Here is a 26,664-nt window from a genome sequence, read left to right on the forward strand (position 1 = left end):
CCCCACCCCCACTCTGTTCTCTTCCCCACTGGGCCCCTCCCTCTCCCCAGCAAATGAACAGGGAGAAACCTACTTGGATATAGAGTATATGTTGAAATTGCTGAATGAGGCAATACTTCCTACAGGTTAAGAGAGGGAGTGTGTGCACTTTGACTTTGAGCTGTTTTTAAATAAAAAGCTACTTCTTCTACGCCTTTTTACTGGGGGGAATCTGAAGCTGTAACAAAGTTGTGTCACAATAAAGGGTTACCTGAACTTACCGCCAGGTTCAGACTCTCATTGAAGGCTTTGAGCTTCAAATGGTTTTTGTTTTAAACCTGTTGATTTCTTTCAGCCTCCTGCACGAAGTTTCAAATGTCGTGTATCAGATGGAGCAGTGAATGAGTAGCTAGTATCGTTGGAAATTGCAAATATTTCAGGAGTGCAGGTACTGTGTCATTTTATCGGCATTGTAAAGTTTACTGGCAGCACCAGGAGGTGTGGGCTGTGTTAATTAGAAATGATGCGGAGTTGCTGGTGTTGGACTGAGGTGGATAAAGTTAAAATCTGCACAACTCCAGGTTATAGTCCCAACAGATTTATTTGGAAGTGCTAGCTTTTGTTGGAGCGCTGCTCCTTCATCGGGTAGCTGTTGAGCAGGATCATAAGACATAGAATTTATGGCCAAACATTACAGTGTCATGCAGTTGATAAGATTTCCTGAACCAGTCCAGTTGCAATTCAGTCTTTCATCTTTTAGAATGGGTTGTAGGTTTCGGTTCATTAACATGTATATCCCAGAACTACTTTTAACTCACATTCTCCCGATGACTTAAGGTTTCATAAAATTAGGTGACATCTCAGCTCAGACAATGCAAGAAAGGTGTGAGGTTCAAGTCTGTCTGTCTGTTCTATTTCCAAAGTAGGAATTTATAAAATATTACATAGATTGACTGCCTGCAGATTGTGTTTTGCTCAAATAGCACAATGTATCTGCAAATGCAAATTCACTGCATAGGTTTGTGTGTGTGTGTGTGCGCGCGCATGAGAGAGACAGTGTGTGTGTTTGCATGTGCATGCTTGATAAAGTGTGTCGATGCAATGGAGTATAAGCCTGTGAGAAGGTGTGTGCATGGATTTGAGTGTGGGAGGTGTATGTGTGTGAGAGAGGGTCTGCGTGACTGGGTGTGTATGTGTGCATGTGGGAGTGAGAGACAGTGTTAAGTATCGTGAAGGTCCCGGTTGAGACCGTCCTCATGGCTTCCAAACTTGCCTATCGGCCTCTGCTTGGCCAGTAGAAACAATTAATCAGTTACTGGGTGGCATGGTGGCTCGGTGGTTAGCAGTGCTGCCTCGCAGCACCAGGGATCCGGGTTCGATTCCCACCTTGGGCAACTGTCTATGTGGAGTTGGCACATTCTCCCCAATGCTTGCACGGGTTTCCTCCGGGTGCTCCAGTTTCCTCCCACAATCCAAAAGGTGTGCAGGTCAGGTGAATTGGCCATGCTAAATTCCACATAGTGTTGGGTGCATTAGTCAGGGGTAAATATAGGGAGGGGAATGGGTCTGGGTGGATTACTCTTTGGAAGGTCAGTGTGGACATTTTGGGCCAAAGGGCCAGTTTCCATACTGTAGGGAATCAAATCTAATCTACACGTACACACATTGGAGCGGGCAGGGTGAGACTTGTCTTTCACTTTGCAGAAGGTGGGAGGTTCTGGATGCTGTGATTCAGGGTAAACACACGCTGGAAGACCTTTGGCTCAGAGAGATGGAGTTGGAAGCCAGGCTGCAGACATGTCATGGGGAAAGTTAACCGGACACTTTATTCCAGAAGATGGTCATTCCCCTCTGGACAGAGCCTTCTGATTAGGTCATTGAACAGGGTCAGAAGGGTGAGAGTGTGAATCACACAGGTAAAGGGGATCTGAGATTGGGCAGCAGGGAGGAGCTAACTGGCTGAGTGGTGGGGGGGGGGGGGGCGCTCGGGGTAAGGAGCAGAATATTGACAGGTGATTGTCGTCTTTCTCTGCAGTTAGCAGCAGGAGGCCAGATGGCATCAGTGTCTGTCTGGCACCAGGTTCAGGAACTGACGTGCTCAGGACAGGAGAAGTATGAAAGGGAGGCTGCAGTGGGTGTGGTCCACAAATCTCGGGAGGGGAGAGCTTCTGCTGAGGGCGCATGAGAAGTCAGAAGCTATGAAAACAAAGCAGAACATCAAAGCTCTGGGTGGCATGGTGGCACAGTGGTTAGTACTGCTGCCTCACAGTGCTGGGTTTGATTCCAGCCTCAGATGACTTTGGTACATTGTCCCCCTTGTGTCTATGTGGGTTTCCTTCAGGTGCTCCAGTTTCCTCCCACAGTCCAAAGATCTGCAGTTTAGGGTGGATCAGCTGTACTGAAGTGTCCAGGGATATGCATTTTCGGGTGCGTAAGCCATGGGGAACTGCAGGGTTGTATGGTAAGTGGGTTGGTCTGGTGGGATGCTGTTTGGAAGGTCAGTGTGAGGTGAATGGGCTGAATAGCCTGCAGGGATTATGTGATTCTACTGCTTTAGCCATTTGTATATTGAGAAATGATTACTGTGGTCCTGGGAAAGGTGGGATTTATAGTGTCACTGTCCTCTGTCCATTCTCTTTCTGTCCCCCTGTCCATTTTCTCTCTCTTGACACCCACCCTCAGCTCCTCCTCCGCCCCCCCAACCATTCTCTTTCCCCACCACCTATTATTTCTCATGCCTCCATCTCTCTTTGATCGCTGTATCAAGCCCTTCTAAGAAGAGAGAGACAGATGGTGATGACTCTACCTGGGAGATGGGGGTGCACAAGAAGTGGCTGATCTTTAACATTGAGCATAGCTACTCAGAAACAACATTAAAGCATGTTCAATTCTATTTTTAAAAAAACTGCAGGCATCTTACTGAAACTTGTGTTGAAAAATGTGCAGTCTGGCCACAGTTGAGGACAGGCTGTAAGGGGTGAGTTGCCTATTCTAATATTGTCAAATTGGTTCAGACTATGAAGAAATAGAGTCATGGAGCATGGAATAAAACAGTTTGGTCTGTGCCGACCAGATATCCTAAATTAATCTACTCCTATTTGCCAACACTTGGCCCAAACCCTTTAAACCTTCCTATTCGTACACCCATCCAGATGCCTTTTAAAAGTTGTAATTGTACCAGCCTCCACTCCGGTAGCTCATTCAATACATTTGCCATCCTCTGCGTGAAACAAGTTAGGTCCCTTAGGTCACTTTTAAACCTTTCCCCAATCACCCAAAACTAATGTCCTCTAGTTCTGGCATTTCTTGAGATAAATTAAATGTCTCACGTTTTTTCTCATCCTTTGGTCCCCCATCTTTCCCCACTCAACCTAAACCTATGCCCTCCAGTTTGTGACTCCCCTAACCGAGGGAAAAGATATACAAAAGTTGAGCAGCCAGCCAAAATGCAAAAGGAATACAATGTCGAGCCACAGGGGGGAAAAAATTGTGGTTCAACTTTTTTTTTCCTCCGATTGGCATTTAGAACATAGAACAATTAAGCACAGAACAGGCCCTTCGGCCTATGATGTTGTGCCGAACATTTGTCCTAGCTTAAGCACCCATCCATGTACTTATCCAATTGCCGCTTAAAGGTCACCAAAGATTCTAACTCTGCCACTCCCACAGGCAGCGCATTCCATGCCCCCACCACTCTCTGGGTAAAGAACCCACCCCTGACATCTCCCCTATACCTTCCACCCTTCACCTTAAATTTATGTCCCCTTGTAACACTCTGTTGCACCCGGGGAAAAAGTTTGACTGTCTACTCTATCTATTCCTCTGATCATCTTATAAACCTCTATCAAGTCACCCCTCATCCTTCGCCGTTCCAACGAGAAAAGGCCTAGCCCTCTCAACCTATCCTCGTACGACCTATTCTCCATTCCAGGCAACATCCTGGTAAATCTTCTCTGCACCCTCTCCAAAGCTTCCACATCTTTCCTAAAGTGAGGCGACCAGAACTGCATACAGTACTCCAAATGTGGCCTAACCAAAGTCCTGTACAGTTGCAACATCACTTCACGACTCTTGAATTCAGTCCCTCTGCTAATGAACGCTAATACACCATAGGCCTTCTTACAAGCTCTATCCACCTGAGTGGCAACTTTCAAAAATCTATGAACATAGATCCCAAGATCCCTCTGTTCCTCCACCTCCACTAAGAACCCTACCGTTAACCCTGTATTCCGCATTCTTACTTGTTTTTCCAAAATGGACAACCTCACACTTGGCAGGGTTGAACTCCATCTGCCACTCCTCAGTCCAGTTCTGCATCATATCCAAGTCTCTTTGCAGCCGACAACAGCCCTCCTCACTATCCACAACTCCACCAATCTTCGTATCATCTGCAAATTTACTGACCCACCCTTCGACTCCCTCATCCAAGTCATTAATAAAAATTACAAACAGCAGAGGACCCAGAACTGATCCCTGCGGAACTCCACTTGTAACTGGGCTCCAGGCTGAATATTTGCCATCTACCACCACTCTCTGACTTCGACCGGTTAGCCAGTTTTCTATCCAATTAGCCAAATTTTCCTCTATCCCATACCTCCTGACTTTCCGCATAAGCGGAACCTTATCAAATGCCTTACTAAAATCCATGTATACTACATCCACTGCTCTACCCTCATCCACATGCTTGGTCACCTCCTCAAAGAATTCAATAAGACTTGTAAGGCAAGACCTACCCTTCACAAATCCGTGCTGGCTGTCCCTGATCAAGCAGTGTCTTTCCAGATACTCATAAATCCTATCCCTCAGTACCCTTTGCATTACTTTGCCTACCACAGAAGTAAGACTAACTGGCCTGTAATTCCCGGGGTTATCCCTATTCCCTTTTTTGAACAGGGCACAACATTCGCCATTCCAGTTCCCTGGTACCACCCCCGTTGACAGTGAAGATGAAAAGATAATTGCCAATGGTACTGCAATTTCCTCTCTTGCTTCCCACATAATCCTAGGATATATCCCGTCAGGCCCCGGGGGACTTGTCTATCCTCAAGTTGTTCAAAATGTCCAACACATCTTCCTTCCTAACAAGTATCTCCTCTAGCTTACCAGTCCGTTTCACACTCTCCTCTTCAACAATACTGTCCCTCTCGTTCGTAAATACTGAAGAAAAGTACTCATTCAAAACATCTCCTATCTCTTCCGACTCAATACACAGTCTCCCACTACTGTCCTTGATCGGACCTACCCTCGTTCTCGTCATTCTCATGTTTCTCACATACGCATAAAATGCCTTTGGGTTATCCTTGATCCTATCCGCCAAAGATTTTTCATGCCCTCTCTTAGCTCTCCTAATCCCTTTCTTCAGGTCCCTTCTGGCTATCCTGTATCCCTCTACTGCTCTGTCTGAACCCTGTTTCCTCAACCTTATGTAAGCCTCCTTCTTCCTCTTTACAAGACATTCAACCTCCCTCGTCAACCAAGGTTCCCTCACACGACCATCTCTTTCCTGCCTGATAGGTACATACATATCAAGGACACGTCGTATCTGTTCCTTGAAAAAGTTTCACATTTCCACGACATCCTTCCCTGACAGCCTATGCTCCCAACTTATGCTCCTCAGATCCTGTCTTACAGCATCATAATTACCCTTCCCCCAATTGTAAAACCTACCCTGTTGCACGCACCTATCTCTCTCCATAACCAAGGTGAAAGTCACAGAACTGTGGTCACCATCACCAAAATGTTCACCCACTAACAAGCCCATCACTTGTCCCGGTTCATTACCGAGTACCAAATCCAATATGGTCTTCCCTCTGGTCAGACAATCTACATACTAATTAGAAAAGCTTCCTGGACACACTGCGCAAACACCGCCCCATCCAATCTATTTGATCTAAAGAGCTCCCAATCAATATTTGGGGAGTTGTAATCGCTCATGACTACTACCCTGTGGCTTCTGCACCTTTCCAAAATCTGTTTCCCAATCTGTTTCTCCACATCTCTGCTGCTATTGGGGGGCCTATAGTAAACACCCAACAAGGTGACTGCACCTTTCCTATTTGTGACTTCAGCCCATACTACCTCCAAAGGCAGATCCCCCTCGAACTGCCTTTCTGCAGCCGTTATACCATTTCTAATTAGCAACGCCACCCCCCCCTCCTTTTTTACCACCCTCCCTAATCTTACTGAAACATCTGTAACCAGGAACCTCCAATAACCATTCCTGTCCCTCTTCTATCCACGTTTCTGTGATGGCCACAACATCGTAGTCCCAGGTACCGATCCATGCCTTAAGTTCACCCACCTTATTTCTGATACTCCTTGCGTTGAAGTATACACATTTGAACCCATCTCTGTGTCCGCAAGTATTCCCTGTCTGTGCTTCCTTCTTCACAGCCTCCCTACACTCTTGGACATCCTGACAAACAGCTAGCCTACTTGCTGGACTACAAGTCCGGATCCCATCCCCCTGCCAAATTAGTTTAAACCTACCCCCCAGGATATTGGTGACCTTCTGGTTCAGGTGCAACCCGTCCTGCTTGTACAGGTCCCACCTTCCCCAGAATGCGGTCCAATTGGACACTTCAAATCTGTCAGTAACGTAAGCATCTCTGAAGAGCATAATGCGCATGCCCCTCGGTGTCAGCAAGTACTGCGCATGTCCACTGGTGTCAGCAAAAGAATGTGCATGCTCCTGGTTGTACACACAAACGACTCATGACCTACTTTTGATGTACCAATAGGAAACTCGGGAGGACCGGAAGGTGTCTTGTCCTCCTGCCAATCAGAGCACCGCTATTGTCTGAATGCGGAAGTTGGATAATGAGCTTCTGAAGTTGCTGCTGCTGCTCCTGACTCTCTGAATGAAGATTGAGCTTTACCCCAAACTGCAACTTTCTTCCTCTGTCCAACAACTGTGAGTACAGCACTCTCTTTTCTCGCCATCTATTCCACTTTTTTTATCATTCTGGCGTTCAATTGTTGACTTGCAACAACTGAAAGGAAAGGGAGTGAATTCAGGGAGGGGACAGAGTGTAGAAATATTGGTCGAGAGTGTGGTGCTGGAAAAGCATAGCAGGTCAGACAGCGTCCGAGGAGCAAGAAAATCGACGTTTTTCTGCTCCTCAGATGCTGCCTGACCTGCGTGCTTTTCCAGCACCACACTCTCGACTCTAATCTCCGGCATTTGCAGTACTCACTTTTTTTGTCTCGAAATGTTGGTCCAGATTTGTGTCTCAATTGGCAAACACATGGCAAATGCATTACCACAATGTGAGAAAGCAGAAAGGAGGTGCATTGTTTTAATGGTGACATGTTGGGATATGGAGAAAGTGAGGAGTGCAGATGCTGGAGATCAGAGTTGACAAGTGTGACTCTGGAAAAGAACAGCGGGTCAGACAGCATCCGAGGACCAGGAGAGTTGACGTTTTGGACACGAGCCGTTCATCAGGAACGTTATGTGGATGTACAGAGGTTTCAGTGTCTTTCTACACCAGTCAATACCCGTTGTCAGATAGGTGCACTAAGCAGTCAGCAGGGCAAGTGGTGTATTAGCAAGAGGAATTGAGTTCAGAAGTGGGGTGGGGCCTTCCTGCGGTTAGGAGGTCATTGAATATATTCAAGGCTGAGTTCATCTGATTTTTGAACATCAATGAAGTGGATGGTTATGAGGGAACAGAAAAAATGGTTTTCAGAACAGTTACAGAATCATACAGCACAGAAACAGATACTTGATTTCATGCTGACTACATTCATAAACTAAACTAGTCCTACCTTGTTTGGCCTATATATCTCTGAACCTTTCCTATTCATAAGAGCAGAAATTAAGCCATTCAGCCCACTGGGTCTGCGGCTGATAAGTGTCTCAGCCCCATTCTCCTGTTTTCTCCCTGTAACCCTCGATCCCCTTGATACTCAAGAACTGTTTCTGTCTCAGTGTTAACTATCCTCAGTTACCTGGCCTCCACAGCCTTCTTTGGCAATGAATTCCATCAGTTCACCACTCTCTGGCTAAAGAAATTTCTCCTAATCTCGGTTCTGAAAGGTCTTCCCTTTACTCTAAGGCTGTGCCCTCGGCTGCTAGTCTCTCCTTCCAATGGAAACATCTTCCCAACATCAACTCGTCCAGGCCATTGAGTATTCTGTTTGTTTCAGTTAGATTCCCCTGAGTGTGACCCTGTTAATCGGCATGAACCAGACCCTTCAGGATGAGGTACAGCAGGGATTAGGTTCAGCAAAGTCAGAATGGAGGGAGTGTGTGGGATAGAGATTTTGTACTTCCAGGGAATAAGAATTACAGAGAGTTTGCTATAAATTAGAATTGATTGGATGGGGCAATGGGGCCAGGGAGTGGTAGATGGAGATTAATTTAGGGAAATGTGATGTTTGCATTATGGTAAGGCAATCCAGGCAGCACAGTTAAGAGAGTGTTTCAGAACAAAGAGACCTTGGAGTGCAGGTTCATTGTTCCTTGAAAGTGCAGTCTCAGGAAGCCAGAACAGTGAAGAAGGCATTTTGTATGCTTTCCTTTATTAGTCAGAGCATTGAGTATCGGAGTTGGGAGGTCATGTTGTGGCTGTACAGGACATTGGTTAGGCCAGTTTTAAAATACTGCTTTCAGTTCTGGTCTCCCTGCTACAGGAAAGATGGTGTGAAACTTTGAAAGGGGTCAGAAAAGACTTGAAAGGCTATTGTCAGAGTTGGAGGGTTTGATCGACAGAGAGAGGCTGAATCGGTCAGGGATATTTTCCTGGAGCATCGGACGTTCAGGGGTGACCTTATAAATATTTATAAGGGGCATGGATAGGGTGAATGCAAAACTAGAGAGCATATGTTTGAGGTGAGAGGGGAATGATTTAAAAGGGACATGAAGGGCAACTTGTTTCACGCGGAAAGTGGTGTATGTATTGAATGAGCTGTCACAGGAAGGGGTGGAGCCTGATACAATTACAGCATTTAAAAGGCATCTGGATGGGTACAAGAACAGGAAGCATTTAGAGGGATATGGGCCAACTGCTGGTAAATGGGACGAGATTAAGTTAGGATATCTGGGCGGCATATATGAGTTGGACTGTTTCTGTGCTGTATGACTGTCTGGTCTTTGGTGAAACCAGAAGTGTCATTGTGAAGACTGGACTTTCAGAGCAGCCTTCAAAGATGTTTTGTCCTTACTGGGAGCAGAAGAAGTTACAATGAAATCTTTCATTTATGAGATAGCACCTGAGTGAGTGAGTACATCTGAGATTTTGTGGAAAGTGGGATTTCATTGCACTGTGGGGATGAAACCCTACCCTATCCAATCATTTCTGCTGGTAGGTGAGACCAGACCTCAAGATTAGTTGGAGTAGATTTAGGATAGAGATGAGGAGGAACTGCTTTTCCCAGAGAATCGTGAATCTATGTAATTCTCTGCCCAGGGAAGCAGTAGAGGCAGCTTAATTAAGTATATTCAGGACACAGATGGGTTTTTGCATGGTAAAGGTATTAAGGGTAGTTGGGACAATGCAAGGAGGAGAAGCTGGGACAATGGACAGATCAGTCATGATCTAAATGAATGGTGAAGCAGGCTCGACAGGACAAATGACCTACTCCTGCTTCTATTACTATGAAACTCTAACCCTGCATTTCCCATGGCTAACCCACCTAACCTGCACATCTCTGGATACTATGGACAATTTAGCATGGCCAATCCAAATCCAGGCCAGTGAGCAATACAGTGATGTGAAAAATGAACATCCGAGAACGACAGAAAGACATGGAGAGTAAATGTCCCAGCAATCAAAACTGGATTCTAAAGATCACAAAAACTGAAACTAAAAATGGTTTGTCTGAATGTGTGCTGCATTGCAGCAAAAGCGAATGAATTGACTGCACACGTTGAAGGGAACTCCTTCAATTAAAATATGGGACTCCTTACAGAGATCTGGCTCCAGGATGACAAGGATTGGATCCTCAATATTGAGGAGGTGATAAAGGTCGAGGGTTAGCACAGGTAATCAAAGCACTGATCACATGGTAATCTGGTGTCAGCTCAGATTTCAGGTCCTGATTTCACCCTTCCTGGATTTCTGCTGATGCTTTGACCCCCTTTTTTTTTTAACACCTTCCGGAACAATAAGTCAATCCAGACCCACAATCTCCCAGCCTGTTAACCATCCAGACACCGAGTGTAGTCATAGCAGGGAATAAAACAAGAAATGTGAACCAAAATTAGAAATAAGTAGGTGCTTGTGCTTAATATTGTTCAATAGGAAGTAAACCAGAAATACTATTCGCCCAGGATTCCTACAGTGCCTTGTTTGAGGAATTCTCTCACCCTTGCATCGAGCTATTAGTACCCACTATGATTTACAACAATATTTATACCAACAGAAAAAAAAGTATCTGTTGTCAAATTGACATAGAGATATACAGCATGGAAACAGACTTTTTCTCTCTCTCATGCACACACATGCACAAGTCCATGGGGGTGAATTTGTGTTTGCAGAATGATATTTGCATATGCATTCTATTTTCCTCAAAAAATGCACAATCTGCAGGCAGTTAATATATGTAACATTTTGTAAATTTCACATTGGAAATAGAACCAGTCTGACTCTAGACTGGGATACAGACAAATTCTGACCTCACACCTTTAATGCATTGTTTGAGCTGAGGTGTCTCCTTTTGTTATAAAGCCTTAAAGTTATCCTGGGAAGGTGCCTTACAGGAAGTTCTGGGATTTACATATTAATGATATCTGCAATCCATTGTAAAAGATGAAAGACTTAACGATCCAGATTTGTTCAATATATCATTTCAATGCCAGGACACTGTAATGCTTTTCCAGAAATTCTTACACTCCACAACCACCTGATGAAGGAGCAGCGCTCCAAATGCTAGTGCTTCCAAATAAACCCATTGGACGATAGCCTGGTGTTGTGCGATTTTTAACTTTGTCCAGGTAAGGTTTGATTAGCCAGGCCAAATTACCCATAGTGCTCAGGGATGTGCAGGTTAGATGTATTAGTCAAGGGGTAAATGTAGAGCAATAGGAGTAGGGGAATGGGTGTGGTGAGGTTGCCATTTGGAGGTTGGTGTGGACTTGTTAGAACAGTGAGGGTTCTCTGATGAGAAGGGAGTTTTGTTAACTGTTCGGGGGGGGGGGGGAGAGAGTTGGAAGCGGTGGGTGGAGTGTGGGGGGAGGGGGGAAGCGGTGGGTGGAGTGCGGGGGGAGGAAATTTGTTCACTTGTAGCAACTGGAGTGAACCCAGGGAGGGAGCAGACTCTGCAAACTCAGATATGTGTCTTAATTACCCGGGTAAGGAGGGTTGGAAGGATAGGGTGTTGCTGTTTTCCCTAGTGCATCAGAGTGTGAGGGGTAACCTGATAAGACTTTTTTAAAATCATGAGGGGCATGGGTAAATAGACAAGGTCTTTTCCTTGGGATGGGGAGTCCAGAACTTGAGGGTAATAGATTTAAGGTGAGGGCAGGGGGAGGGAGACTGCAAAGAGACCTAAGGGGCAACATTTTCACGCAGAGGATGGTGCATGTATGGAATGAGCTGCCAAAGGAAGTAGTGAAGGCTGGTACAATGACAATATTTAAAAGTCATCAGCATGAGTGTATGAAAAGGAAGGGTTCAAAGGGATATGGACAAAGCGCTGGCAAATGGGACGAGATTAATTTTAGATATCTGGTTGGGCACAGAAGAATTTGACTGAAGTGTCTGTTTCTGTGCTGTACATCTCGATGACTGTGGCTTCCTGGCGAATGTTTGTCATGTCTGTATGTTCAGTTTCTCTCTGGTGGCGGTGTCAATGCCTTGATGGCTCATTTTGCTTTCCCCCCCACTTCCTGGGAATGTTAACCATTTTGTCTGGTTGTTCTTCAAGAACCTGTTCACCCTGAATTGAGATTTTTTTGCTTCCCAAAATCCGACCTGCTCACTCTCAGCAATATCCCAATGTTGTGAAAGATATTAAATTTCAGGTGGAGTTATCCAAAACTCAGAGATGTCAGTCTTGACGTTTTTGCTTTTCTGCCCCGATAAGATCCTGAATCAACACCTTCAGGAGAATGAGTTAGAGCGGAGGGCGGGGAGGAGAGAGAGTGGGATAGTGCTTTCAATTTTGTGGAATAACAACACAAACAAATTGCTTGTTCTGAATTTTTATTCTGGACTGACAGTAATGAATTTTGTAATCTCTTTTGACAGAGTATTTGAAGATCTGAAGACGGAAGTTTCAAAATCAACAGATGAAGAACTTATGCCCAAAATGTCGACTCTCCTGCTCCTCAGGTGCTGCCTGACTTGCTGTGCTTTTCCAGTGCCGCACTTTTCGATACTGACTCTCCAGTGTCTGCAGTCCTCACTTTGATGTCAATGTCTGACAGTCACTCAATCCATCGGGACCACAACCATTTTTGACTGATTCTGTGAGAAGGAGCAAAACGTTTTGGTTCCTGTTTCAGTCCGTTCTCGGCATCAGTGGGACTGGACGAGAGACCCTACTGTTGGAGTGCACGGAGTGTGGAGCCTGAAACAGTTATAAGGCCTGGGAAGAGGAATTCACAGAGGGGAGGAGCTCTACACGTGTTGTGTGCAGCTGAAGCTTTGGCCATGGAGAAACCAGAGGAATCCCGCCCCGTGGAGAAACTGTGGAAGTGTGGCGACTGTGGGAAAGGCTTCCGTTTCCCATCTGCTCTGGCGATTCATCGTCGCAGTCACACCGGGGAGAGGCCATTCCCCTGCATCGAGTGCGGGAAGGCCTTCAGCAATTCCTCCGACCTGGTGAGGCACCGGCGGGTCCACACCAGGGAGAGGCCCATGAGCTGCTCCGAGTGTGGGAAGGCCTTCAGCAATTGCTCTGACCTGTTGAGGCACCGGCGGGTCCACACAGGGGAGCGGCCCTTCAGGTGCTCCGCATGCGGGAAGGGCTTTACCCAGGCCTCCACCCTGTTGGCCCACCGTCAGGTCCACACTGGGGAGAGGCTGTTCCTCTGCACCGAGTGCGGGAAGGGCTTCAGCAATTCCTTCGCCCTGCTGACCCACCAGCGGGTCCACACGGGGGAGAGGCCATTCCCCTGCACAGAGTGCAGGAAGGCCTTCAACAGTTCCTCCGACAGGCTAAAGCACCAGCGGGTCCACACGGGGGAGAGGCCCTTCAGCTGCCCAGAGTGCAGGAAGGGCTTTACCCAGGCCTCTGACCTGCTGAGGCACCAGCGGGTCCACACAGGGGAGAGGCCGTTCACCTGCTCTCAGTGCGGAAAGAGCTTTAGCTGCTCCTCCCACCTGCGGAGGCACCAGAGAGTTCACATGCCATCGCAGGGGGTTTAAAGCAGAGACGGCTGAGTGCCTTTATCGACTGGACTATCAACCCAGTTCCGGGAGCTGCCAAGGCTGATGGCGGAATTGGAATTCGGTTAGATTCTGAACTCCAGATTTCTAACAACGAAACAATTGTCAGGGAGGGGAGGGGGAACCCCCATCTGATTCACTCACAACCTTTTATGGGAAGGAAACTGCTGATGTGGGAACTGCAGTGGAGCAGGATCAGAAGACACATCTTTTATAGCAAAAGATCACAGTTTCATGTAACTGATAGGATATATTGAACAAACCTTGATTGCTGTTAAGTCTTCCATCTTTTAGAATGGGTTGCAGGTTTCTGTTCATTAATATGTAAATCCCAGAACTACTTTTAATTCAGGTTCTCAAATTCGGTGACATCTCAGCTCAGACAATGCATGAAAGGTGAGAGGTTCGGTCTGTCTGTATCGCAATCTTGAATCAGACTGGTTCTATTCCAAAGTATGAGTTGATAAAATACTACATGGATTGATTGCCTTCATTAACCGCCTGCTGATTTTTCCACAAAAAGCACACATTGAATCTATCTGCAAATATAACACTGCAAACGCAAATTCGTCCCATGGACTTGTATGTATGTGCGTGCATGAGAGAGTAGTGTGTGCGTGTGTGTTTTTGCATGTGTGTATGATGTTGTATGAGCCTGTGAGGGTGTGTGCAGTGGTGGGTTTGTGTGTGTCTGAGAGAGACCATGTGTGTGAGAGAGGGTCTGCGTGAGTGAGAGAGAGTGTAGAGTGTAGTGGGGTCACCCAAGGTTATCCTCATGGGTTATGAACTTGGCCATCAACCTCTGCTCAGCCACTTAAACAGTTAAGCAGTGACACAACACACATCGGAGAGGACAGAATGGCACTTGTCTCGCAGAAGGTGGGAGGCTCTGGATGCTATCATCCAGGGTAAACACATGCTGGAGGACCTTCGGCTCAGATTCAGCTGGAAGCCAGGCTGCAGACACTGTGGTGGTAGGTGGGTGGGGGGGATCTTAACCGGACACTTTATTCTGGGAGACGGTCATTCCCCTCAGGACAGCCTTCTGATTAGGTCAGGGATTGTCTCCGTTCTCTGCAGTTGCCAGCTGGAGGCCAGATGATATTGGTGTCTGCCTGGTGCCAGGATTCAGGAACCGAGAAGAAAAGGGAGAGAGAATGGATGGTGATGACTCTACCTGGGAAATAGCTTATTTTTAAAATTAAGAATAGCTAAAATGATATTTTCAGAAACATTATTAAAGCATGTTTAATTTTATAAAAAAGCTGCAGACATCTTTTGAAACTCTCATTGAAATATGTGCAGTTAGGCCACAGTTGAGGACAGGCTGTAATGGGTGAATGTCGTATTCCTAGTCTTGTAAAATTGGATCAGACTATGTCGAAAAAGAATCATAGAATTGTAGAGCACAGAAACAAAGCCTTCGGCCCCGACCCACCAGATATCCTAAATTAACCTAGTCTCATTTGCCAGCACTTTGCCCATATCCCTGTAAACCTTCCTGTTCATGTCCCCATCCAGATACCTTTTAAATGTTGTAATTGTATCATTTCCTCTGGCAGCTCATTCAATTTACACACCACTCGCTGCGTGAAACAAATTGCCCCATAGGACACTTTTAAGTTTTCCCCTCTCACCCTAAACTACTTCTACTTCTGGACCTCCCCACCCCAGGGGAAATATCTTGTCTATTTACATTATCTATGCCCCTCATGATTTTATAAACCTCTATAAGGTTACCCCCTCAGCCTCCAATACTCCAGGGAAAACAGCTCCAGCCCTTTCAGCCTCTCCCTGTAGCTCCAAACCTAACAATATCCTTACAAGTCGTTTCTCAACCCTTTCAAGTTTCACAACATTCTTCCCACTGAGTGACCAATAGGCTGTGAATAATCTATTTTTGTTGGGGTGTAAGAGAGGGCATTTCTTGAGGCCAATTAACTTTCACACTGTTTTTCTTTCTAATCCGAAGTCTCTCAAATTTTCCCCACTTACCCTAAACCTATGCCCTCTAGTTTAGGACCCCCAACCCTGGGGAAAAGATGTACAAAAGTTGAGCAGCCAAACAAATGCAACAGGACTAAGAAGTCGAGCCACAGATGGGGCAAAGAAAGTGGCTCCAGCCTTTTTTCTCCTATTGGCAATTGGACACTTCAATTCTGTCAGTAATACCACCTCCCAGGGTCTCCAGCGTCTCTGTGGCAGCAAGCACTGCGCATGCTCCTCGGAGTCAGCAAGAAAACTGCGCCAGCAGCTCGGTGTCCGCGCACACGGCTCGCGCCCTTCTTTTAATGGACCAATAGGAAGCACTGGAGGACCGGAAAGAGCCTGGTCCTCCTGCCAATCAGAGCGCCCCTATTGTCTGAATGCGGAAGTTGGAACATGAGCTTCGGAAGTTGGTGTTGTTGCTCCTCTCTCTCTGAATAAAGATTGAACTTCACCCTCGATTGCAACTTCCTTCCTCTGTCCAACATCTGTGAGTACGGCACTCTCTTTTCTAAATTCTGAGATTCAGTTGTTGACTTGCAGCAACTGAAAGGAAATGGGGTGAATCGGGGGTTGGGGGAACAGACCCTGCAAGCGTTGGTTCAGGTCTGTGTCCTCATTGGCAAATGCATTACCACAATGTGATGATTTTGCTTTTGCTGTGGAAGAAAATGCAGAAAAAAGGTGCATTGTTTAAATGGTGATATAGTGAGATGTGGACAAAGTGAGGACTGCACATGCTAGAGATTAGAGTCGAAAGGTGTGATGCTGGAAAAGCACAGCAGGTCAGGCAGTATCCGAGGACCAGGATTGTTGGTGATTTGGACACGAGCCCTTCGTCAGGAATGATGTGTGGATGTACAAATGGGCCTCAACATCCTTCCACACCAGTCACTGCCAGTTGTCAGACTGGCAATCAGTAAGGCAAGTGGTATATTAGCAAGAGTTCAGAAGTTGGGATTGCTTTCTGTGATCAGGCAGCCATTGAATATATTCAAGCCTGCGTTCATCTGATTTCTGAACAACAAAAAAGTGGATGGTGATGGGGAAAGCAAAAATAATGATTTTAAGACTAGTACAGAACAGTTACAGAGTCATACAGCACAGAAACAGACACTTCAGTCCAACTAGTCCATGCTGAATATATTCACAAACTGAACTAGTCCCATCTAGTTTGGCCCATATCCCTCTGAACCTTTCCTACTCATGTACTTATCCAAATGTCTTTTAAATGTTGTTACTGTACCTATATCTACCACTTCCTTAGGACATTGATTCCACACACAAACTACTCTCTTTCAAAAAAAGGTGTTCCTCATATCTTTTTAAAATCTTTCTCCTCTCTCCTTAAAAGTTTGCTCCCTAATCTTGAAACCCCCATCTGAAGGAAACAGCACCAGCCACTCACCTCATTGACAACCCTCTTGGTTTTCTCAACTTCTCAACTTCCTGTGCTCCTGTGGAAAAAGTCCCAGCCTATACACTTAGATGTAGGTATATTCATATCCAGTTATGATCTGATCAGTGCTGGTGCATGCTCAAAAGACCAAATGGCCTACTCCTGCTCCCAATTCTCTCTCACTGTGTCCAAGACAGCAAGAGACCATAAAACATAGGAGCAGAAATTAGGCCATTCAGCCCATCAGGTCTGCTCATACAACACAACCGTGGTTGATAAGTTTCTCAACCTCATTCTCCCACTTCCTCCCTGTAACCCTTGATCCCCTTGATACTCAAGAACCTATCTATCTCAGTTTTAATTACCCTCAGTGACCTAGCCTCCACAGCCTCATGTTGCAATAAATTCCACAGATTCACCACTCTCTGGCTGAAAAGTTTCTCCCTTCTAAAAGGTCTTCCCTTTTCTAGTCTCTTTCAGGTTCTGGTCTCTCCCACCAATGGAAACATCTTCCCAATGCCCACTTTGTTTAGGCCTTTCAATGTTCTGTATGTTTCATTTATATCTCCCCTGAGTGTGAGTGTGGGCCTGTGTTATGGACTAAGCCAGACCACTCAAAACATTCTTAAGCAGGCAGCCCCAGACCATAACTTTGCAATTTGATTTGGTAAGTGTACAGTGAAAATTACCTGGAGTAAGTTGGCTCGGTTGACTACTAGATTTTAAAACAGACAAAAATTTATTCACAAAATTACACAATGAAACACAAATATCAGAATAAAGAACCCCGACAGAACTCAACCTTGCCAACTAGACTCAGTTATGCTGTTCTGAATATACACAACAGTCCCAATAAGCCAACTCCCTTTGAAAACCAGTATAAATGGAACACATGCTTATAGGTTGAAGTTGACAGGCGGAAACGAGAGAGAGTTTCCACATAGCTCCCTGTTGAACTGCCAACCAGTTCAATACTGAACTAAAACTGCTCAGCTCACTCCCCTTTCTTTATACAGGTCACTTCTAAAACATGACCAATTTGGCCTGAAGTCACACCTGTTTACATATCAACAAAAGGCCTTTCAAAATCCGTTTCATCCACGTTCAAACCAGACTGATCAGAACCCGGCCGGTTTATTACCTCTCTGAAAAAAGTCATGGACAGAGTCTCCTTGAGCCAGGGAAAAGCGTCTAATCAAAAAAGGAACTAGCTTTGTGACACCCGTTAATCAGCATGAACCAGACCCTTCAGGATGAGGTACAGCAGGGATTAGGTTCAGCAAAGTGAGATTGGAGGGAGAGTGTGTGAGATGGAGATTTTCAGCTTCCAGGGAATAAGAGAGGAAAAAGAGTTTGCTGTAAATTAGAATTGATCAGATGGACCAATGGACCGAGGAGTGGCTGATGGAGATTAATTTAGAGAAATATGAGGTGTTGCATTTTGGTCAAGTAATCCAGGCAGGACTGGCACAGTTAAGGGGAGTGTCACAGAACAGAGAGATCTTGGAGGGCAGGTTCATGGTTCCTTGAAAGTGAGTCTTAGGAGGTCATGGAGTGGCTGTACAGGACATTGGTCAGGCCACTTTTAGAATACTGTGTTCAGTTCTGGTCTCCCTGCTACAGGAAAGATGTTGTGAAACTTTGAAAGGGTTCAGAAAGGTTTTTCAAGGCTGTTGCCAGAGTTGGAGTGTTTAAGACACAGAAAGAGGTTAAATAGGCCGGTGAAAATTTTCCGTGGAGCAATGGAGGTTGAGGGGTGACCTTATAGATGTTTATAAGGGGCAGGATAGGATGAGTACCCAGGGTAGGGGAGTCCAAAACTAGACGGCATATGTTTGAGGTGAGAGGGAATGATTTAAAAGGGACCAGAGGAGCAACGTTTTCACGGAGGGTGATGGAGTCTGATCCAATTACTACAAAATTTCAAAGGCATCTGGATGGGAATAGGAAGTGGAAGAGTTTAGGGGGATATGGGCCAAATGCTGGGAAATGATTTAGATTAATTTAGGATTTCTTGTTGGCACAGATGAGTTGGGTTAAAGGGTCTGTTTCTGTGCTGTATGACTCTAATCATCTTCGGTGAAAGCAGATGTGTGGTTGTGAAGACTGGACTTTCAGAGCAGCTTTCAAAGATGTTTTGCCTTGTCTGGGAACAGAAGAAGTTGCAATTAAAACTTTTATTTGTGAGACAGCAACTGAATGAGTGAATACATCTTGGAAAGTGAGAATTCATTGAACTGTGGGGATGAAGCCCTACCCTATCCAGTCATTTCTGCTGGTAGATGAGACTCAGACTCAATAGGGGGAATAGATTTTGGACAGAGATGAGGAGGAACTGCTTTTCCTGGAGAGTAGTGAATCTATGGAATTTTCTGCCAAGGAATCAGGAGAGGCAGCTTCATTAAGTATATTCAAGACACAGTTGGATGGGGTTTTGCAATGGTAGGGGAATTAAGGGTAGTTGGGACAATGGAGGTAGGAGTAGCTGAGACGATGGATAGGTCAGTCATGAGCTTAATGAATGGCTGAGGAGGCTCGATGAGCCAATGGCCTACTCCTGCTTCTATTACTATGGAACTATAACCCTGCATTTCTCATGGCTAACCCACCGAACCTGCACATCCCTGGACACTTTGGGAAATTTAGCCTGGCCAATCCAAATCAAGGCTGGTGAGCAATGTCGTGATGTGGAAATGAACATCAGAGAATGCTAGAAAGGGACAAGGAGAGTAAATATACCAGCAATCAAAACTGGATTCTAAAGATCACAAAAATGGAAACTAAAAATGGTGTGTCTGAATGTGTGCTGCATTGTAACAAAAGCGAATGAATTGATTGCACACATTGAAGAGAATAATTATGATCTGTGACTCCTAATGGAGACATGGCTTCAGGATAACAAGGATTGGATCCTGAAAATTGAGGGGTGTAGTCAAATGGAAAGTAAGAGAATGGGAGAGGTGCTAATGAAAGCACTGATCACAGGGTAATCTGGTGTCAGCTCGGATTTCAGGTCCTGGTTTCTATGTCCTCTGTTGATTTTCCTGTTCCAACAGAGTAAAATGTGAGTCTGCTCTCAGCTCTGCTGGATTTCTGCTGAAGCTTTCACCCCACCCCCACCCCTTTACACCTTCTGGAACAATAAAACATTGTGAATTGAGACCCAACCCACAATCTCCCAGTCTCTCAAACCAATCAGACACAAGAGTGTAGTCATAGCATGGAATCAAACAAGAAAAATGAAACAAAGTTAAATATATTGGTGCTCGTGCTTAATTAGATTAGATTCCTATAGTATGGAAACAGGCCCTTCCACCCAAAAAGTCCACACTGACCCTCCGAAGAGTAACCCACCCAGACCCATTCCTCTACATTTACCCCTATCTAATGCACCTAACATTATGGGCAATTTAGCATGACGAATTCACCTGACCTGCGCAACTTTGGACTGTGGGAGGAAACAGGAGCAATCGGTGGAAACCCACTCAGACCCGGGGAGAATGTGCAAACTCCACACAGAATCAAACCCAGGTCCCTAGTGCTGAGGTAGCAGTACTAACCACTGAGCCACCATGCTGCCCCCAAATGTTTGTTCATTTAGGAAGTAAACCAGAAATAGAGCTTTCTCAGGATTCTTGAGGAATACTCTCTCCCTTACATCTAACTATTATCACCCAGCTATGATTTACAACAATATTTACACCAACGTAAATAAAGCATTTGTTATCAAATATACATAGAGATATACGGCACAGAAAGAGACTTTTTCTCTCCCCCATGCACACACGTAACTGACAGGAAGTTCTAGGATTTACAGATTGTTGATACCTGCAACCCATTCTAAACGATGAAAGACTTAATCCAGATCTATTCGAGATATCATTTCAGTGGCAGGACACTGTAATGTTTTTCCATGAATTCTGTGCCTTATGATCTTATTCTCCACAACCACCTGATGAAGGAGCAGCGCTGTTAACACCAGTCCTTCCAAATCAACCTGTTGGGTGTTTGATTTTTAACTTTGTCCAGGTTAGGTTGGATTGACCAAGCTAAATTACCTGTAGTGCTCAGGGATGTGCACGTTAGGTGCATTAGTCAGGGCAATAGGGGGATGGGTGTAGGTGGGTTACCCTTCTGAGGGTCGGTATGGACTCCTTGGGCCGAGTGGCCTACTTCCACACTCTGGGAATTCTCTGAAAGGAAGGGATTACCCAATTGCAAACTGCAGGGCAGCGCAGGCGCAGTGGGCGGAGCTGTTGTCGGTCTTTCCACGCCCCCTCGCTTCATCTATGACGTCATAACGCGGAAGTGGCCCTGTCCGTTTCAGAGTGAAACTCCCTCCCTCTGGGCAACCCTTCATCCTGGGAGGGAGTGGGGGTAAAATCTGTTCACTTGAAGCAACTGGAGTGATTCCAGGGAGGGGGCAGACTCTGCAAACTCAGGAATGTGTCTTAATTACCCGGGTGAGGAGGGATGGGATGGGGCTGTTTTCCCTTCCGCGCCAGAGACTGAGGGGTGACCTTATAGACTTCTAGAAAAGCATGAGGGGCATGAATAGGGTAAATGTACAAGGGTTTTTCCTTGGGATGGGGGAGTCCAGAAACAGAAGGTAATAGGTTTAAGGTGGGGGGAAGATTTAAAAGGGACCTAAGGGGCAACTTTTTCATGCAGAATGTGATGTGCGTAAGGAATGAGCTGCCAGAGGAAATGGTGGATGCTGGCATCTGGATGGGTGTTTGAATAGGAAGGGTTCAGAGGGATATGGGCCAAGTACTGACAAATGGGACTAGATTGATTTTGGGTATCAGGTTGGCACGGAAGAGATTGACCGAAGGGTCTGTTTCTGTGCTGTGTATCTCTATGACTCTGGCTTACTCCTAACATATTTACAGTTTCTCTCTGGTGTCGGTGTTAATGCTTTGATGTCTCCTTTCCCCCCACTTCCTAGGGGCGTTAATGTGAGAACCGAGAGAGAGTAAGATGGTGCTTTCAATTTTGTGGAATAACTAAAGAAAAGAACGTAGAAATGCTTGTTCTGAATTTCTACCCTGGACTGACAATGATCACTTTTGTAATCTCTTTTTACAGAGTATTTGGCGATCTGAGGACAGAAGTTTCAAAATTTACAGATGAAGGGCTTATGCCTGAAACGTCGACGCTCCTGCTCCTCAGATGCTGTCTGACCAGCTGTGCTTTTCCAGCACTGACTGTCCAGTAACTGCAGTCCTCACTTTGTTTTCAATGTCTGACTGCAACAATGTTTGACTGTGATTCTGTGAGAAGGAGCAAAGCTTTTTGGTTCCTGTTTGAGTAAATTTTCAGCATCAGTGGGTCTGGGTGAGTGACCCTACTGTTGGCAGCGCACTGAGCGTGGAGCCAGAAATAGTTGTCCGGCCTGGAAAGAGGAATTCACGGTGAGGAGGGGCTCTACACGCATTTGTGTACAGCTGAAGCTTCGGCCATGGAGAAACCTGAGGAATCCCACCCCGTGGAGGAATCGTGGAAGTGTGGCGACTGCGGGAAAGGCTTCCGTGCTCCATCTGCCCTGGAGATTCATCGGCGCAGTCACACCGGAGAGAGGCCATTCATCTGCCCCAGGTGTGGGAAGGCCTTCAGCAATTCCTCCGCCCTACTGAGGCACCGATGGGTCCACACTGGGGAGAGGCCCTTCAGCTGCCCCGATTGCGGGAAGGACTTCAGCTATTCTTCTGACCTGCAGACCCACCGACGGGTCCACACGGGGGAGAGGCCATTCTCCTGCACTGTGTGTGGGAAGGCCTTCAGCACCTCCTCCACCCTACTGACCCACTGGCGGGTCCACACTGGGGAGAGGCCATTCCCTTGTTCCGAGTGCAGGAAGGGATTCACTCAGGAGGGCAAGTTGCGGACGCACCAACGGGTCCACACGGGGGAGAAGCCTTTCAGCTGCCCCGAGTGTGGGAAGGCCTTCAACGATTCCTCTGCCCTTCAGACCCACAAGTGGGTCCACACGCAGGAGAGGCCTTTCCCCTGCACAGAGTGTGGCAAGCTCTTCAGCAATTCCTCCTCCCTGCTGAAGCACCAGCGGGTCCACACAGGGGAGAGGCCCTTCAGCTGCCCCGAGTGTGGGAAAAGCTTTACCCAGGCGTCGGTCCTGCTGATCCACCAGCGGATTCACATAGGTGAGAAGCCTTTCTGCTGCCCTGAGTGTGGGAAGGGATTCACTCAGAAGGCCAACTTGCGCACGCACCAGCGGGTCCACACCGGGGAGAAGCCCTTCATCTGTCCCAAGTGTGGGAATGCCTTCAGCGATTCCTCCACCCTACTGAAACACCAGCGGGTTCACACGGGGAAGAGGCCATTCCCCTGCCCCAAGTGTGGGAAGGCCTTCAGCAATTCCTCTGACCTGCTGAAGCACCAGCGGGTCCACACGGGGGAGAGGCCCTTCGGCTGTCCCGAATGTGAGAAGGCCTTCAGCAATTCCTCCGCCCTGGTGAAGCATCGGCGGGTCCACACGGGGGAGAGGCCCTTCAGCTGTCCCGAATGTGGGAAGGGCTTTACCCGGGCAGCCACCCTGCGGAGGCACCAAGGAGTTCACGTGCCATCGCAGGGGGATTGAAGGAGCGACTGTCGAGTGCCATTATGGACTGGGCTACCAACCCAGTTCTGGAACTCCCAGGTTTGAATCCCACCGCAGCAGATGGCGGATTTGGAATTCGGTCAGAAATCTGGAGGTCAGAATCTAACAATGAAACCATCGGGTGGGGTGGGGGGGAAGCCCCATTCTGATTCAGTCACGTCCTTTTTAGGGAAGGAAACTGCTGTTGTGGCAAAGAATTCACTCAGTCGTCCCAGCTGCATCCTTTACCCGGTCTGGCCTACACGTGACTGCAGACCGACAGCAGTGTAGTTGACTCCATCTGCTTCCCCCCACTTCTTTCCCTCCCGGCAGATGGGCGGGGAGAGACTTACTTGGATACAGGGTCTGGGTTGAAATTGCTGAGAAAAGCAATACTTCCTCCAGGTTCAGGCTGTGCCAAGGATCCAATTACAAAGGGATAAGTCAGTGGTGACCAGTAGTAAAGAAAGTGGGGTGGTGGTGGTGGGGTGGGGTGCTTTGACCTTGAGCTGTTTAAAAAGCAGCTACTTTTTCAACACCTTTTTGCTGAGGTGATCTGGAGCTGTCACAAAGTTGGGTCACAATAAAGGTAACCTGAACTTACTGCTGGGCTCAGACTTTGAAAGCTTTGAGCTCCAACAGGTTTTTGTTTTAAAGCTGCTCATTTCTTTCAGCTTCCTGCACTAAGTTTCCAATGTCGTGTGTCAGATGGAGCAGGAAATGAGTATCGTTAGAAATTGTAAATTTTTCAGGAGTGTAGAGTGCGTCGTTTCATCGGCATTGTAAAGCTTACTGGCAGCACCAAGGTGTGGGCTGTGTTCGCGAGATATGATGTGGAGATGCCAGCATTGGACTGGGGGGGATAAAGTTAAAAATCACACAACACCAGGTTATAGTCCAACTGGTTTCTTTGGAAGCACTAACTTTCGGAGCGCTGCTCCTTCATCAGGTAGCTGTGGAGCAGGATCATAAGACACATATTTTATTGTAAAAATCACAGTGTCATGCAACTAATAGGATATATTGAACAAACCTAGAGTGCTGTTAAGCCATTCATCTTTTAGAATGGGTTGCAGGTTTTAGTTCGTTAATACGTAAATCCCAGAACTACTTTTAAGTCATAGTCTTGAGATGACTTATGGTTTTTTTTAAAAAAGTGATATCTTAGCTCAGACAATGCATTACAGGTGTGAGCTTCGAGTCTATCAGTATCCCAATCTTGAATCAGACTGGTTCTATTTCCAAAATAGGAATTTATAAGATTCTGTGCTTTTTGAGCAAAATTGAATGTATCTGCAAATATAATTCTGCCAAATTCACCCCATAGCGTTGTGCATATGTGTGCATGAGAGTGTGATTGTGTGCATGTCAGTTTGTGCATGCGAGTGTGTGTAAGACTGTGTGAACATTTGGTAGAGTGTGAGTGTGATGGAGTATAAGTCTGAGAGAGTGTTCGAGGGGGTGGGGTGTGTGTACATGTATGTGACTGAGAGAGGGAGCGTGTGTATGAGAGAGGTATGAATAAAAGCGAGCAGTTGCGTTTTGCTAAAACAAGGAAGGGCAGGACTTGTACAGTTAATGGTAGGGCCCTGGGTCATGTTGTAAAACAGAGACATTGGGGGAGTTAGGGTACATAGTTCTTTGAAAGTTGCATCATTGCTAGACAGGGAGGTTAAGAAGGCATTCAGCAGCATTGCCTCCACTGTTCATACCGTTGAGTTGGAACATCTTGTTGAGGTACAGAATGTTGGTGAGGCCACTTTCTGGGTACTGAGTACAGCTCTGGGTGACCCTGTAAGAGGAAGAATACTATTAGAGAGGGTTTGGTAAAGATTTACCAGGACTGGAGGGTTTCAGTTGCAAGGAGAGGCTGGGACTTTTTTCATGAGAACACAGGAGGTTGAGGGGTGCAATCACTGAGATTTATAAAATCATGGAGTGGAGGTAAGGTGAATAGTAAGGGTCTTCTTAGTGTAGGGGAGCTCAAAGGTGGGAGGAATTTTTTTAAGATGAAAAGAGAGGTGTAAAAGGAACTGGGGAGCAACGTTTTGACAGAGGGTGGTTTACATGAGGAATGAACTTGCTGAGGAAGTGGGAGATGCAGGGACAGTTACAGCGTTTAAATTACATTTCGATGGGTACATGAAAAGAAAGGTTTAGAGGATTATGAGCCAAATACAGGCAAGTGGGACGAGTTCACTTTGAGAATCCATGGATGATTGGGACCAAAGGGTCTGTTTCTGTGCTGTATATCTCTCTGAATCAGAAGTGAAACCAGTAGAATTCTGAAAGGGGTTTGAAAGCATAGATGCAGATAAAATGTGCCTTTGTTGGGGAGGGTCACAGAATCCTGACAATGTGAAAGCAGACCATTCGGCCCATCTATTCCACATTGGCCCTCCATACTGCATCCCATCCATACACACCCCCTTACTCCATATTTTCCATGGCTAATCCACCCGAACCTGCACATCTCTGGACACTGTGGGTAATTTAGCACTGCCAATCCACCCTAATCTATAATTTACATTCTCAAGAATGTAATCTAAGTACAGAGCTTTTCTAAGAAAAATGTCAGTCTGACTGGACATTGGGACACAAACAGAATTCACACCTCTCTTCGAAAAGCTCTGCATTTCAATGGCATTCTTGAGAAGGTAATTAAAACCAAACTCTGGGATTAACATACCAAAGAGCAGAAACCCATTCTAAAAGATGAAAGATTTAATCTAAAATTGTTTAATGTATCACATTTCCATAATACTTGACTCCTTTGACTATAAATTCCGTGACCATGATCTCAATCTCCACAACCACCTGATGAAGGAGCAGTGCTCCAAAAGGTAGTGCTTCCAAACAAATCTGTTGGATTATAACCTGGTGTTGTGTGATTTTTAACTTTGTCCATGGAAACTCATGAGTTGTGGGACTGGTAACAGTTGTCATTTTGTGATCTGTTCCAAGTGAAATTTATCCTCTGCGCAGGCACAGGTGAACAGTCTGTTCTTTGACTTTGGGGATGACCAGGCTGGCAGTTATTAAATGCTTATGTTAACCAGCAGAAGCAAACTGTAGATCAGCAATCGTTACTCTTTGGCCCTGGTCATCCTGTTGGGTCAACAGAGAGAGAGAGAGGGAGAGGATGTCACATCTAAAGTGCATATAGAAAAGTTGTTTTGCTTGTTCAGTCAGTTGAGTTGGTTCTGCACTCAGATGAGAGTAGATACTGCTTTTAATGGATCATAATTAAACACTATGATGGAACACCTTAATTTCAAGGAACGCTGAAAGGGCAAATTGAACTGTAACCTTGAAGAGAGATGTTTTTCCATTTCTAACCTTGGATACCCCAACTGAGACATTTT

General features: G+C 46.0%; 1 protein-coding gene across 1 annotated transcript; it reads left to right on the forward strand.

Moving 5' to 3' along the window:
- The first annotated feature begins 16 nt into the window (after positions 1 to 16).
- On the forward strand, positions 17 to 23,719 carry LOC148143881 (uncharacterized). The gene is made up of 5 exons (XM_087975279.1): positions 17 to 427; positions 2,891 to 2,956; positions 6,720 to 6,892; positions 12,174 to 13,289; positions 22,088 to 23,719. The coding sequence occupies exons 4-5, from the start codon at positions 12,579 to 12,581 to the stop codon at positions 23,297 to 23,299; spliced, it is 1,923 nt and encodes a 640-aa protein (XP_087831405.1). The 5' UTR covers positions 17 to 427; positions 2,891 to 2,956; positions 6,720 to 6,892; positions 12,174 to 12,578; the 3' UTR covers positions 23,300 to 23,719.
- The last annotated feature ends 2,945 nt before the right edge of the window (positions 23,720 to 26,664 follow it).

The sequence above is a fragment of the Chiloscyllium plagiosum genome, unplaced genomic scaffold (genome assembly GCF_037043375.1).
Source record: "Chiloscyllium plagiosum isolate Xiang-an unplaced genomic scaffold, Cpla_swu_hap1 HiC_scaffold_27, whole genome shotgun sequence".
In the NCBI taxonomy this organism is placed as follows: domain Eukaryota; kingdom Metazoa; phylum Chordata; class Chondrichthyes; order Orectolobiformes; family Hemiscylliidae; genus Chiloscyllium; species Chiloscyllium plagiosum.